This window comes from Cynoglossus semilaevis, chromosome 10 (assembly GCF_000523025.1).
Source record: "Cynoglossus semilaevis isolate Cse_v1.0 chromosome 10, Cse_v1.0, whole genome shotgun sequence".
Taxonomy (NCBI): Eukaryota; Metazoa; Chordata; class Actinopteri; order Pleuronectiformes; family Cynoglossidae; genus Cynoglossus; species Cynoglossus semilaevis.
In genome coordinates, this window is record NC_024316.1 from 13,189,657 (window position 1) to 13,204,238 (window position 14,582).

Here is a 14,582-nt window from a genome sequence, read left to right on the forward strand (position 1 = left end):
TTTTTTTTTTTTTTTTGTAAAACATCTACCTACCTCACTGTAGCCGTGCGGAACGATTGCCAGAGTGAATGCCAAACTGTTGGTTTGTGGTTTGTCATGTGGGGAAAAGGGAAATTTGGAGGTTGGAGTGCAAGTGTGCTATTAAGGAAGGATACAAGTGAGCAAAAAACCGTGGTGTGGGTGCTTTACAGGAAGATTGGGTTTGTCTGCACTGAGCCATCCCATTTATGCCGGCGCCTGTGTGAGAAGTTGAATAGATGAAGAGTGAGACAGTTGAACAGAGACACAGTCTAAGTCCTGCTTCAGTTTTAGCTTTAGTTTCATTTGAGCTGTGAAATGTCAGTAACGAGAACAATTCAACAACATTAGATTCTTCTTCTACTCTCATCACCAGGTTGGTGCTTCAAGGTGTGAAGGTGTTTTTTTTTTTTCTTTCTTTTTTTCAACCATCAGTTGGAGACGCAGAGAATGCTGCTCAGGTACGTGCCCTCACTCACTCCTGACTCTTTTGAAAGTGAATTTTTAAGAACTGTTAGTTTTACGCAGGGTTTTTTTGTGATTGAAGTTTAGCTTGTGTTTAGTTTTAGTGTCAAAGATTACTTTTACTTTCTGTTATCAGCATGTGAACTTTTAATATTTTAAAATCACAATGTACTTGTAACGACGGCTAAACACTATATAAAATACAGAACGGCTGGTGAAATCTACCGGTAACTAAAATGATAAAAGCTGTTTGTACAATTACCAAGTTAATCAAAGGAGCACTTTAGATACTGTATAGGAGATTAATCCATATTAGGTCATACTCTACTTTATATTGTTAAATAGCTTTCTTTCAGTTTAGTAAAAATAATTCATTTTAATAATAATTTTTAATAAATTAAAAAATAGATATTTAGCATTGCTGTGACATCATACAGTTCAGACCTTAATTGTCATGAGAAAAGGGTTCAGTTATTTATTCTAAAAAGAAAATTGAGCATGTGATGAATAAAGTTTCATATTCTCCCAATTATATTTGGGAGGACATTTATGGAGAAATGTATTTTTCTGAAGGTCTGAGATGTGGTTGTGGTCATTTGAAAATATCTGTACTGTTCAGATAACCATTATAAAATGGTTAAAATAAATACACACCATTTAGTTTGTTATAAGAAATATTGTGAGATTATGAAGTATTTTATATATTATATATACATTGACGTGTTTGTCCAGTTTTTACAGCATTCATATCTAAATGTAAAATACAGTATAACAAACGAAAGTTAATTGAACAGTGTTTTACATAGCTTAATATTTATCAATGGAATGTTAGAAAGTGACAGCAAAGCTGAAATGGAATAATTATAAAAGTTTCTCAATGACTCTGATATTGAACAAATAATAATAATAAAAAGTAATAATAATAATATAAATATAAATAAAAATAGTCATTTTTTTCCCAGCAGCAGCTAGGCCTCAGTTTTATAGTTTCGCTGCCTGCTGTGTTCCCGCAGATTGTCTTATCAGGGACTGGCATAGCCTGACTGTAGGACTGCTGAAGGGAGGAGTCAACGCAACTAAACTGAACTCTTCATTTATTCCAAAAGAACTCACACAACACCCCAAACAGTCATTAATTCAGCAGCAGCGGGAACATGGACATGTAGTTCAAGGTGTTTACTGAAAATGTACGGTGAAGGAGGGACGGGCTGTGGATGTTTAGCTTAAATATGTATATCTAATACGAAGAGCTGTGGAGGTATTACATAACTTGACATTTGTCGTTGTCCAGCACGAGTCTGTCCTGAATGTGTTCAACGACCAATTGTGTTCTCCCACTGAGGAGGACCTGTGAGGTAAGTCTCTGTTTTGATTGATATTTAATTAAACACACGTGTGTGGATACGTCCATGACCGGAACTGCATTTGTTTTCTGCTATAAGGTACTCAGTTCTCCGGGGAGGGTGTGCGGAGGAGTTCCTATGCCATCTAATTTCTGTGGAGCCAGGCCTCATGGAGCTCCTCAGGACACAGAGATGGATGTGGCCTGGCAGGAACTAATGGCCATCTCTGAGCTGCAGGTAAAAAAAAACCAACTAAGTTAACTGAATGTTGTCTTGTTTTTCATTATGTGGAGGTTAATTTATACTGTGTTTACACAGGGAAAAACCACAAAGTACTTTACAAATGTCAACATTATTTAAAAAAAAACTAGGCATAAATATATAACATGTACAGGTTAAAAACATGTATTTTTGTATATTCAACATGTCTATAGATATATCCGTGAATATGCGTGGACGTATGTATATCTACATTTATGTGCATGTGGTGTGTGTGTGTATGTGCATGTACGTTGGGCTATACATTTGTTCTCCTTCCTCTGTACATCTTGGCCACAGCTAGGCATTGTGGTTGTACAGTTATTTTTTTTACTTCTCTCTTTGTGCAACCACTATTGCATGTTTCATGCTGTTTTGTAAAAATCAATAAATGGGTTATTGAAAAATCATTAAAATAAATAAATAAAACAGCCTTAAAGTTCCAAATAAATGTAAAAAAGACAACATGTCACCTAAAAACAGTTTGGTCTTGAGGTGATTTTTTATGAGAAATTCACAGATTAAAGGCAACATGAAGAGAGCGGTAGTGTGTTCCACAGCCTGCAGGGTTCAGTTCCAAAAGAGCAACATCCTCTAGTTTTTAAAAGTTCTTGGTACTTTAACAGCCTGTGACCTGCTGACCTGCAGCTCAGGACAGGGCTGTGATGTTCCAACAGGTCAGAGACACACCTCAGAGCTCAGCCATTTAGGACAATGAATGTTAGAACTAAGGTTTTACACTGGATTGTAAATTGCACAGGTACTAAACTAAGTGTGGCGTGTTCTCATTCCCTCGTGTTAGTTTAGCAGCAGTTTTTGACTTCACAACAACCTATACTGACATTTAAAACCTTTTTCTAAATATTTCTGAATGAGGACTGTTGTTTTCAGATGCTGCTGCAGAAAAATCTGAGATATGGTTTCCACATCTATATCTGCATCTAATCTCAAATGCTTGGCTTATTTTGGGAACACTTGGTGTTTCGTACTGTTGTGATGTGACCAACAATGGTCTGTTTGAGGAAAAGCAGGATGAAGAGATTGGGGGGGGGCCCAACAGTGTAGGATGCTGGAGGCCCCCTGCCCGGCACAAAAGCCATCTGTTTCCAGATGAAACACGATCACATCTACGAGTGCCCTTACAGGGGTGGCACACTAGAGTGAGGGGCAAATTGCATTAAATTGTGTGAAATATGGTTACACTAATTATGTAACAACCCATTCTGCTGTTGAACGGAATTTGGCCTTTTTCCTGCCGGTTTTAAATAATTGTCTCTCACACTCCCATTTTTCCCACACAGGAGTTCAATATTCCTGGCGATGGTTCCTTTGAATCGACCCAGTATCAGAGCCCTGAGTCTATGGTCCCTGTTGGAGGATATGGGATGGCTCAGTGTCACCTTGAGCGACCTTCTGCAGCCTGTAACGTCAGCTCTGCTGACACTTTCAACGGATGTTACCCTGAAGAGGCTGCTGCTGCTTATCGTCCAGGCATCAACCTGGGGCCAACCTACGCACACGGTGAATATCAGCACAATCAAAGATCCCATCCCACCTCCTCACAACCTACGCCATCACTCATGGCTCTCAGGGAACAGATGAGCTTCGCAAGGATCAGTCAAGGACACAGAAGAGTCAACACAACACACTCCTCTCAGGGCACGTATCAACATGGGCTGTGGACTACACATGGACAATGTGTTCGCTCAGCTGATGACATTGAATCAGACTCTGGTCTGTCTCTGGGTTCTAGTCCTCCTCTGCCTTCTCCTGATGATCCCATAAATGCAGTTCCAGGGTACCAGGGTGTAGACGTAGGTATGACATATAGTGACGGAGAACAAGGACTGACAGAACATGCCAGAAGAGCTCATATACATTACTCTTTGGATCATCACAGCTCACCTCAGTCATACACAGACTCAGGGGCGCAGTCCAACTATTTAGCCCAGCTGACTTCTCATACACAGCACAGCGCCATACAAATCAAACAGCACAACTCGGCTGCTGTGCGGAATCTTTACAGTGACTCTGGAATATCCAGCAGAGGGAGCTCTCACCTAAAGCTGTACAGCAAACCACATGGGAGCTCACCTTCTCAAGCTCCTTTCAGCAGAGATGAGCGAAGGGCAGTGGCTCTGAAGATCCCATTCCCCATAGACAAGATCATCAACCTCCCAGTCGACGACTTCAATGAGCTCATGACACAGTACACTCTGACAGACACTCAAATGGCACTGGTCAGGGACATAAGGAGGAGGGGCAAGAACAAGGTTGCTGCTCAGAACTGCAGGAGGAGGAAGCTGGAAGGTATATTTCACCTGGAACAAGAACTGAACCAGCTGCAGGTCCAAAAGGAACACTTGACCCAAGAAAAACTTGAGTTCCAACGCAGCTTAGCGTTCGTAAAACATCGCCTTACAGACCTGTACACAGAAGTATTTGCTCATCTACGTGATGAAAATGGACAACCATACTCGATAGATGAATACTCTTTACAGCAAACACCAGATGGAAAGATTTATCTTGTGCCCAGAGATTACACCAAAGAAAGGTCAATGCTCAAGAACTAGTCACGCTCTTAATTTTGTAAATGCTTAAATTAAAAGCTGGTGTGAAGAAGCCATTCCATGTAAATCACAAGACAACTTCTATTAAAAAAAATAAACTTTATTTAAAAATTTACTGTATATATATATATTCACATAAATACACACTGCATAGGAGTGAGGGATAAAATTCTTCAGCACCACAATTGTCAACCTACAGGGCAAAAGCAAAGTGTTAAAATTCAACATTACAATAAAGTGTGGTTGGCAATGATGTAATTTTTGTACCTGATTGACAAAGTCAACAAGAAAAAGGATGCCAAACCACATCTGGATGACCACGCGTAGTAACCTGGAAAACAGACACGCCAAGTAAGAAAATGTGCAACATTTTAAGATGACAAATATATGACCATGCAATTTGCTCTTAAGCACAAAAAAAAGAAAAGAAAAAAAAAGAGGATAATTTACCAGCCACTGTTTTCACATTATTTGATTTTACAGCTTACTGACTATATTATAAAATGCCATCAGTAGTTGAGAATGCTGGTCTTACCTACAGGCAGCTTAAGCATAGCTGCTGCCTGCTAGCCTCAGGATTCTGTTCTCACTGCTCCCTGCTTCAATGATCCTGGCGGTGGTTTTGCTACTTCTCTCCCTCAGCTGGCTTCCATGGCTAGCCTCAAAGACTTTGCATGTAAGCTAGCAGCCTCCAGATGATCACTCTTGTCTGTAGATACTTTGGGGGCTCTGTTTGGCGATTGCTTTTGTGTACAGCTCCTCACCCTCCCACCAAACTTCAATGCAACCCCCCCCTTTCCCAGACCACTGAAGAGGCTAACAAGACTTATAAAAAACTGAAAGTTGGTTTATTTCAGCTTGATGCAGTTACAAATAAAAACCAGACTTAAAAAGAAACATCTACATAAAACCTCATTGGAATGCTTGCTTTCCAAAAACACAAGATTGATGAAAAGAAAAACAAATATTTAAACAAAGACCCTCCATGATTTATCTAATGTACACCTCTTCTTGCAGCAGCTGTAACCTGCCACAACTGTTTGGCTGAGCAGATTTAGGACGTAAACCTGCAGCTGCCCTGTCCCTTCGCTTGCTCTCCTCTCCTTGCTCTCCTCTCCTAAGTACTCAGTCCTGTTGAACAATATGGGACAACAATGTTAAACTGTGCACTGACTTTCATAACCTGAGATCCACAGTGATTTAATCTTAAATCTGCCCTTAAACGAACCCCTTTTCCATTAACTGGTTTTGTAATTGGTGAACTTCTGGTATGAGTTGTTGCTCTTACCAGTCAAACTTAAAATCGTCCTGGGCGACCATATCCACTGTTGCCAGAGCCTCCTCCATAACCACCTGGAAGTAAAGCCATATATTGTTAAAACAGTCACATTGGACAACATTAATTAACACACACAGCACCTGATGACTTACCAAAGCTTCTATTTCCTCCACCGCTGCCACCACCTCCAAAGTTGTTCTTCATTGGGCCAAAGTTAGAAGCCTGGGAGTCATAGTGTCCCATATTGTTGTAGTTGCTGCCGCCGCCGCCACTGCCGCCGCCACCACCACCACAGTTGCCTTTGATTTCAAAACAAGACCTCAACTTTGAGAAAGGCACCAGAGCAGAAAAAAAGGAGACCATCAACAAGAGTCAATAACCTACCGTAACCGTTGTCGTAGCCATTTCCACCGTAGCCGCCGCCACCGCCCCCTCCTCCACCACCACCTTGGTTGTACCCTGGGTTATATCCACGGTTGCCACCATTGTTGTATCCACCAGGACCACCTGGGCCTCCGCCATAACCTAAAATTCATAGTTTAGTATGACTTGAATTGCAGTAAATTTCCAAAGCTACTGCTTAAGTGAATTGTGTTACTCACCCCCATCACCACCATTGCAATTGTAAGGACCATCCCCGTATCTACCCCTGCCACCTGAGGGTGAAACAAGGCTAGATTTAGATACAAATGAATTCAGAAAAAGGTTATCTCTACTGAACATGTTGAAGACATCTCACCTTGGTTGAAGCTTCTATCATATTCATAAGGTCTGCCGCCTCCACCACAACTATAGGAGTTACGTCCTGAGGAGGGGGAGCTGAGTTAGCATTGAAAAGTGCAACATTTGGTTGCTATGAACAAACATTAAAGAACCTTACCTCTAGAGCCCATTCCTGCATTGTTCATTTCCTGCTTTGTAAGAGCTTTTCTCACCTCACAGTTGTGGCAGTTGATCGTGTGGTATTTTTGGACTGTAGGGGAAAACAAAGACTTAAACACTGCACAACTGGCATTGTACTCACTCACATTAGGACTTGCACTTACTAACAATCCGGTCGACAGCATCATGGTCATCAAATGTGACAAAAGCAAAACCCCTCTTTTTGCAAGTATTCCGGTCAGTCATGATTTCAATAACTTCAATTTTGCCAAATTGTTCGAAATAATCACGGAGGTGTGACTCTTCTGTATCCTCTTTGATGCCACCAACAAAAATCTTTTTCACAGTTATATGGGCACCTGGTCGGTTTGAGTCCTGTGATTAATGAGGGGAAAAAAAGCCCCACTGTTAGACATTTTGTTCTAGAACTAACAACTCTTATTGGGGCAACATTGGGTCAAAACCACATACCTCTCTAGAAACTGCACGTTTGGGCTCTACTACTCTGCCATCAACCTTGTGAGGACGAGCTTCCATGGCATCATCCACTTCTTTAACTGAAGAGTAAGTTACAAAACCAAACCCTCTGGATCTCTTGGTAGTTGGGTCTCTCATCACCTGGTTGGACATAAAACATTCATATTTAGGAACAGTTCTAACGGGAACCCCAAGCATTTATATTATAATAAGCATAAAATAAACAAGGGGTTAGATTTTTCAATGTCGAATTTTCATTCTAAAAAAGGCTTACCACACAATCTGTGAGAGTCCCCCATTTCTCAAAATGAGCCCGCAGGCTTTCGTCTGTGGTCTCAAAGCTCAACCCCCCGATGAACAGCTTGCGCAGCTGCTCTGGTTCACGTGGGACCTACACAATAGAACAAATACGTAAGAAGACAATCGGGGACATCCACAGTGGCATCAACTGAGCGAATACACTACACTTTAAAATTAGAGTTCTCATATGCACAGATGTTAACGCACCACTGCGTCACATCACAATTCAAAAACGGACGGAGAAAATCGTCGCCATTAACGTTGACTGGTGCTCAGATTTGAAATGGGAATAACCAGACCAAAATGAAAATAAAATGAATCACTTTTGACTCGAAATAGTATACGTTTCATTTCAATCAATACTGAAGGCTCACGATGTACGATATAACGGCATAATGATAGCGAATTGAACAATAAACCACGAGGCCTGACTGCTACAAAATGGCGACCATACAACGCATCAAAAGACGCAGCTTGAATCGCCGCACTATGATTCAATTACGCGTAAACACATACATGCTTGCTTTTAACAGTGGACCAAACAATACTGAAAACAATACTCACGTCTTTCGACATCGACATTGTGCCTAAAATTCTGAGGTGGATTTTTTCTGCTCGAAATGAGGTGCTGTGCGTTGGTCGAGACCGACTCCCACATCAACAGCACAATAAATAGTAAGGACATACCCATAGAACAAGTTGATTGGTCAGTCATTCCCGCTGGTGTCTGTCGTCACTTAATGTTGAATTCTGATTGGGCAGGGCACAATCAATCATTTAGTACATTCAGTGGCACGGGAGACAAGCAGACATTTCATGACAATAAAAAATGTTTTAAAGACGTCTGGCATGTGAGATTGCCGGGGGAATACCAATTATTTTAGGAAACAATACAAAAGCGTTCACAAATGTTGCCAGGATCATTGTAATCGATTATGGATTAAAGGGAAAAGCCCACTCACAAAATAACCCACATCTTTTGATTATAGCTGTGAAAATTCACTCAATGAACATACATGTTTACGTTGGGTTTCATTGAATGTGATAGGTGTGCGTATGTACTGTATGTATGTGTAAATAGATATACGTATACAAGTACACGCACATATATATATATAAATAAATATAAATATATAAGCCGTCAGCTGAACGAGGGGCGGGCACGTTCATTGTGTTCCTCAATCGCGCGCTTTTTACGTACAGACCACACACACCATCTTTATGTGGTAACAAGCTACGTGCTAAGTTAGCCTCCACACTGGCCTAAGAAATTACTAGTCTCTGAAAATACCACTGACGACACTGTGATCTGGACGCTTAGAGGGTAAGAGTTGTTTAACACATGACGAGTGTGTAATGATTCAGCAACTTATGTGCACGTTACTCGCGTGTCTTGTGAAACCTTCATGAAGGGGGTTAGCCTGCAGCTAACCACCGTAGCTTTTCAACTAAGCGGCTAGGCTAATCAAACGAGCCACCTATCTCTTCTACGCGTTCCCATACTTTTAATAGGCGTCTACTTTGCCGAAACAAATTAACAGTGTACGAAACGAAACAAAAAAGTGTAACGTTCAAAGTAAATAGGTTTAAAATTTTAAACGAACGTGTTGCATTGTAGCTTAGCTGTTGATGCACGCTGGAATAATAACAATGAATGGACAGCTGTATGTGGCGTAAGAATATCAAAGAAAGGTGGTTTTTGTTATGTTGACCTGTGTTTATACAGCTCTACGATGATCTGTTTTTGTTCGTTCTTTTTTCTGGAACCCATCAGCTGTAAGCAACCATACGTTCCTTGTTAACGTTGGCTTCCGTGTTATTCCTGTTTCTACAGGGAAGTGCTTGGCCAGCAGTAGCCGAGTGTGGAAAATAGACTCTGCAATGGGTAAAAAGTCTCGTGAAGAGGAATCTTCATCTTCAGATGAAGAAGAGTATGTTGTGGAGAAGGTGCTGGACAGGAGGGTGATGAAAGGCAGAGTCGAGTTTTTCCTGAAGTGGAAAGGTTATTCAGAGTAAGTCATATCTTGACCAAAACAATGATTAGTACCTGCACAACCCAATTGAGAATGAAATCTACCAAGCTCCCAGTTGCACTCTGCAAGCAAACCAACTAACATCCAATGACCCTTGCTGTGTATATTGACTTGTTTTTCTTAGAAGACACTGTTTTAATGCGGTGCCTCAAAGTATCACAACTCATTGTATTCAAAGTTATCCCATTAATGCTACATGTGATGTAGTATATCCCTCTTAACAGAATGCTACATAAGCCTTTTAAATTATAATTGAAATTAAGAATTATTATTAATTATATTTATTAGTCATAAATGTTAATAATTATATTTTGGCAACAGAAACAACACTTTGTAGTAGTCTAACCCAAACAAAGGAATAGTGTACACAATACTCAAGACTGGCTCTGCATCTATCTATTTTTTTAGTAAGCACAACACATGGGAGCCAGAGAAGAATCTGGATTGTCCTGAGCTTATTTCAGAATTCATGAAGACCTACAAGAAAAGCAGCAGTGGAAGCTCAACACCAAGCACTGGGGGAAAAACAAGCACAAGCTCCTCTGGACGGCCCAAAGACTTGGGTAGCTCGAAAAAGAAAAGCTCAGATGATGACGAGGAGGAAGGTGGAAGTAAATCAAAAAAGAAAAAGGAGGTTAGTAACACACCTGTGCTATAAACTATGTAAGCATAGTTGCTGCTGTTAATAGCAAGATCAGTAAGACTGGGTGATGTACCGAATAGTAGATTTATTTTTAATATGCTGTTCCATCTTCCAGGAGGACATCCTTGTTGCTCGTGGCTTTGAAAGAGGACTTGAGCCTGAGAAGATCATTGGAGCAACTGACTCCTGTGGGGACCTAATGTTTCTGATGAAATGGTGCGTTTGGTTGATTGTCTTGATCATCTAAGTATGGGACATTTACATAGAATGTAACATGGGTTATACATTCATTGAGATGAATGGTCAATTGATCATTTTATGTTGCAAATATTGATCAGTGACAAATTGTTGAGCTTAGTCTTGAATGAAACCAAAAGAGGTGTTCTAGTAGTTTCAGGGTGTCGACATGTCGTGTTAATGGTTTGGACTGGAGCAGAGACAAGGTTTCACTGGTCATGAATTCATGTCTATTTCTGGCAAATTCAAAGCAGCAAAAAGCTTTAGTTTCAATTTCTACATATGGTTTAAGGATTTCACTTTTTGTAGCAGTTGATGTTGCAGATGATCTGGTGTGCAGGATGTGTGGGTGGTAAAGCTGGATGTTCTGAAAGAAACTCCCCAATGTCAGTATTTCAACATTTCAGGAGGCCAGATTATCGTCATTTGTTTTCATTTAAACACTTTAGCTTCATCTACTGTAGACTAATTTAGGACTATGTGGATCTAGTGTGTACATTTAGCTTGGTGTACCTTGCCAATGTGTCAGTGGAATTCATTTATAATTTATTTCTTTCAATCCAAATAGTCTCAGAGGCCTCATTCACATTCAACAGTGTTCAACACTTGGCCCTTGGGCACATAAATATATCACCAGACCTTCAAACGTCTTTGGTATAATAACTTTTAAATATAGCCAAAATAAAAATGGAGCCACCTTATGAAGATAAACAGTTTTTGAATTTGCCAATATTTTTTCACCAGGCCATGTCCATAGTAATGAGCCATGACTTATTATTTTCTGTTGATATTTTGTCAAAAGGTTTGTGTAAATAACCAAACATTATTTTAGTTATTTATATTTCACAAGTGCCAACTTTTCTGGGAATGGCTTCTGTAAATGGTGGTTAACAAATATTAGTAACACTTCAGGTCAAATACTTGTTGTAGATCCAGTATTGGTGTAAAAGCTCTGCCTGCTTTTTGTTCAGCTGACTGTTCACTATGAATGAATTTTTTTTCTTCAAATATTTATAATGTATTCCATCCTTAGTTGTATTGATATACTTTCTAATGTGATGACCAATAGAGGTGCTCTACTAGTTTCAGGGTGTCGACATGTCATGTTCATGGTTTGGACTGGAGCAGATAAATTTTTCTAGGTTTTACTGGCCATGAATTCATGGCTATTTCAGCTCAGATTTGATGTCTTCCAATATTGTGACGCAGTCTTGCATCTAGGCTTTTACAAACATTCTTCTCATCTCTTACAGGAAAGATTCTGACGAAGCTGACCTTGTTCTTGCTAAGGAGGCCAATCATAAGTGTCCACAGATTGTCATAGCCTTCTATGAAGAACGCCTCACTTGGCACGAAGACAGTGAAAAGAAGGATAAGGATGCGGTTACTGCGTGAGTGCAGAAACAATGTGGACTTCCTCTGCTGAAGGGACAAGCTCGATTCAGACATTTTCCCACACCCACCCTTCCTTTTTACCATGCCCACCAACAGAACACCGGTTCCCCAGACTGTTGAGATGAATCCATCCGACGAGAGTAAGAACTCAGATGGACTTGAGTGAGAAGCTACTGGGGAGAGTTTCTGCTTTTCTGTTTTGTATATCTCACCATTTTTTTAAATGTTGTAATACAACTTGTTTTTAGTGTGACAGAATGGGATTAAATCGGGGATTTTGCAATCAGGAGGACAGGGGATCATTTGATAAACTCAGAAAAGACTCTATACTCTATATTCAACTGAAGTACAAGCTTCATCTGAACTTGTCCCGAGGTGGTGCACCATTTTTTGGCAACACACCCTTAAAATAGTATTGATATTCAGGTTGCAACCACAGCAGCATTTCCTTTTTCGGTGTAAAAAAAAACCTCCTTTCAGATATTTTTATCTCTTGTAGAGTTTAATTTGTTTGGTCTACTGGAAAATAGTATACATTTTAACTTTGCAAAATTGTTAAGGACAATGGCCAATTACTGTCTTTTTATTGTAGTGCTGATAACCTTGTTAATTTTTAAAATGTAGACTTTTTCATGTCTTATATCCAGTTTTTTCGAGTTGTGCTTTGTGTAATGTTAATTTCTGTATGATATCACCATTTGATGAAAATGACAATAAAACATTTTACTGTATTTTTTTTTAAACTGACTTTATCCAATGTTTCGTATTGCTAATAATTTCAGCCTCATCAGAGACATTCTTCACACTTTACAGTACACTTAATGCAGAGTTCTGCCACCTTGTGGCTACAGATGGAGTCACTTCTGTCTAAATCACTATAACTAGGGAACTAAAACGCTTCAAATTGAGTATTGTTAAGTTTCCCGACTAAAATATTATAAATCATGTGACTGTGTGGTAATTAAGTAAACACTGGTCTATGATAGAGTGAACACTGGTTTTTGAGGGTGATCTAAGCTACAGAATTAATTCTTGCAAAACAATTTTATAGTATTAACAGACTGTTAAATAATGAACAGATTTATCTACATCACATGATTAACCAAGGTAAAAACGGTTAATTTTTTACATTTTATGGACATTGTTGTACCCACCAAAAACATCTGTATGTGTAAACAACGTTGGTAGAAACTGCACACCAACATTATAAATGTTAGTGAAAATTGCACATAGACAAATTGCTATCTAATTAATTTAATTAAAAGTAACATCTAGCTCAAATACTAATTATCAAAGAACGTAGAATTTAAGTAGATGCAATGTAAGACGATCTCAAAATGGTTGATGTTAAAAAAGAAACTTCAGCCAAATTCAGAAGTAATTTACTTAATGTACATAATGTACCTAAGTCAGGAAAAAATAGCTGATGTTAGTCAGAGAACTGAGCTATTGCCAAAAAAAGGTGAGGCCAGATATAGCAACAAATAAATATTCAGTATATTGAACTACAATAGCTTGAAGCTAGCAACAAAAGCTATAATCTGGCCTCCAGAAATTCTACTGGTTAGTATGGAAAAAGTCAAAAGTTTGGTAAAACTTTGGTTACTTACAAGCTATCACTCAAGCAATAGTGTGGCAGCAAAATAGTTAAAAGTGAACCAAGACTTGGGCAAAAATGTTGCTAAAGGAGCTCCTTAAATTGTAAAAAAGTAAAAAAGTAAAAAAAAAAAAGCTTAAAAGCTACAGCTATGTAATTAACTGCCAGAAACAGCTAAAGGTAACACTAATAAATTAGGGAGTAGAGACAACGACCAAACAAACACTTATAAATACTATAATCAACAATCTTGACAATCTTAAGTTTAGAAATAGCTAAATTGTTGTTATAAACTTAGCATTAATAGCCAATGTTCGGCCTAATGTGGCAGATTTAAGGTTGTGCTAATTTCTGTGAGGAGGCTAAAAACACATCAAAGGTGTTTAGATGAAATCCAGTCTGTTGTCTATGTGTTTCCTCGTTCATTAAATGCCATGGTATCTCTCGTGAATTTTTGTAAAGAAATAGCTGCTCTCATCCACCAGATGTCGCTGTCAAATAACACCAGCACAACAATTTTATGCAAGTCACTTGAACAACTAAAAGTACTGTCTGATTAGTAGTATAACGCTCCATTACGATTCAGTCCACGACATACATACTTACAATTATATGGTTATTTTTAAGCTGAAGAAAACATTTAATCACGCAGTATGAAAGGCCGAAATAAAAAAGCATACATAAAAATATTTATAGCATGTATTATGACCTCAGAGGTATTGAATAAAAGATGGGGGGATATTTAAATTACATCTGCACTTATATATATATATAGAAATAAACATTTAAGAGTTAAACAAAATTTAAAAACAAATACTTCAGTTTTTTTTTGGCTAAATATTTCAACAGCTTATTGTTGGTGCCCTTTAGGTTTTTTGCTGACTTTTACAGTGACAGTCTGTTTTACATCTCTCTCTCTCCTTCTCTAAAACACACACACATGCACATACACTGCTGCTCAGCTACATCTAAAGTGATGGCATTTTCCTAGCAAAAAAGGCTTTTACACTCCAAATGGAATGCAAAGGTCACTAGTAAATTTCCAGCCCCTGGGACCATTAAACCGGGCAAAGGGAGCAGGCAGC

At 39.0% G+C, this 14,582-nt stretch overlaps 3 protein-coding genes across 6 annotated transcripts; 2 read left to right on the forward strand and 1 right to left on the reverse strand.

The window, feature by feature from the left end:
- Positions 1-168: 168 nt before the first annotated feature.
- On the forward strand, positions 169-4,947 carry nfe2 (nuclear factor, erythroid 2). Of its 2 annotated transcripts, XM_017036129.2 has the most exons (5): positions 172-479; positions 1,497-1,670; positions 1,775-1,838; positions 1,926-2,063; positions 3,386-4,947. In XM_017036129.2, exons 3-5 carry the CDS (start codon positions 1,791-1,793, stop codon positions 4,655-4,657), a joined length of 1,458 nt encoding a protein of 485 aa, XP_016891618.1. In that variant the 5' UTR covers positions 172-479; positions 1,497-1,670; positions 1,775-1,790; the 3' UTR covers positions 4,658-4,947. The 2 variants fall into 2 exon arrangements, with proteins under 2 accessions (XP_008317134.1, XP_016891618.1); XM_008318912.3 differs by lacking the exon at positions 1,497-1,670 and having other exon boundaries at positions 169-479.
- Positions 4,734-8,310, reverse strand: hnrnpa1b (heterogeneous nuclear ribonucleoprotein A1b). Of its 3 annotated transcripts, XR_003050861.1 has the most exons (12): positions 8,157-8,310; positions 7,567-7,683; positions 7,287-7,433; positions 6,980-7,190; positions 6,814-6,906; positions 6,673-6,738; positions 6,536-6,589; positions 6,318-6,458; positions 6,086-6,232; positions 5,943-6,007; positions 4,922-4,985; positions 4,734-4,847 (listed from the first exon to the last, which is right to left on the reverse strand). XR_003050861.1 is itself a non-coding variant. In XM_025059346.1 (11 exons), exons 1-10 carry the CDS (start codon positions 8,172-8,174, stop codon positions 5,952-5,954), a joined length of 1,050 nt encoding a protein of 349 aa, XP_024915114.1. In that variant the 5' UTR covers positions 8,175-8,310; the 3' UTR covers positions 4,739-4,985; positions 5,943-5,951. The 3 variants fall into 3 exon arrangements, 2 of the variants coding, with proteins under 2 accessions (XP_024915114.1, XP_008317133.1); XM_025059346.1 differs by having other exon boundaries at positions 4,739-4,985; XM_008318911.2 differs by lacking the exons at positions 4,734-4,847; positions 4,922-4,985 and adding an exon at positions 5,481-5,785.
- A 448-nt stretch (positions 8,311-8,758) lies between these two features.
- Positions 8,759-12,631, forward strand: cbx5 (chromobox homolog 5 (HP1 alpha homolog, Drosophila)). The gene is made up of 5 exons (XM_008318910.3): positions 8,759-8,916; positions 9,427-9,604; positions 10,034-10,259; positions 10,384-10,484; positions 11,759-12,631. Exons 2-5 carry the CDS (start codon positions 9,474-9,476, stop codon positions 11,898-11,900), a joined length of 600 nt encoding a protein of 199 aa, XP_008317132.1. The 5' UTR covers positions 8,759-8,916; positions 9,427-9,473; the 3' UTR covers positions 11,901-12,631.
- Positions 12,632-14,582: the final 1,951 nt, after the last annotated feature.

What these genes read in the sequence shown, in the direction of transcription:
- hnrnpa1b (XM_025059346.1), bottom strand. An exon ending in AACGTGCAGTTTCTAGAGAG is followed by an intron (nt 7,191 to 7,286) that starts GTATGTGGTTTT and finishes CATTAATCACAG; the next exon opens with GACTCAAACCGACCAGGTGC. An exon ending in TGGCTACGACAACGGTTACG is followed by an intron (nt 6,233 to 6,317) that starts GTAGGTTATTGA and finishes TTGAAATCAAAG; the next exon opens with GCAACTGTGGTGGTGGTGGC.
- cbx5 (XM_008318910.3), top strand. Translation starts at nt 9,474, where the DNA reads ATGGGTAAAAAGTCTCGTGAAGAGGAATCTTCATCTTCAGATGAAGAA. An exon ending in AAGTGGAAAGGTTATTCAGA is followed by an intron (nt 9,605 to 10,033) that starts GTAAGTCATATC and finishes CTATTTTTTTAG; the next exon opens with TAAGCACAACACATGGGAGC. An exon ending in CTAATGTTTCTGATGAAATG is followed by an intron (nt 10,485 to 11,758) that starts GTGCGTTTGGTT and finishes CATCTCTTACAG; the next exon opens with GAAAGATTCTGACGAAGCTG.
- nfe2 (XM_008318912.3), top strand. Translation starts at nt 1,791, where the DNA reads ATGTGTTCAACGACCAATTGTGTTCTCCCACTGAGGAGGACCTGTGAG. An exon ending in CACTGAGGAGGACCTGTGAG is followed by an intron (nt 1,839 to 1,925) that starts GTAAGTCTCTGT and finishes TTCTGCTATAAG; the next exon opens with GTACTCAGTTCTCCGGGGAG. An exon ending in TGGCCATCTCTGAGCTGCAG is followed by an intron (nt 2,064 to 3,385) that starts GTAAAAAAAAAC and finishes TTTCCCACACAG; the next exon opens with GAGTTCAATATTCCTGGCGA.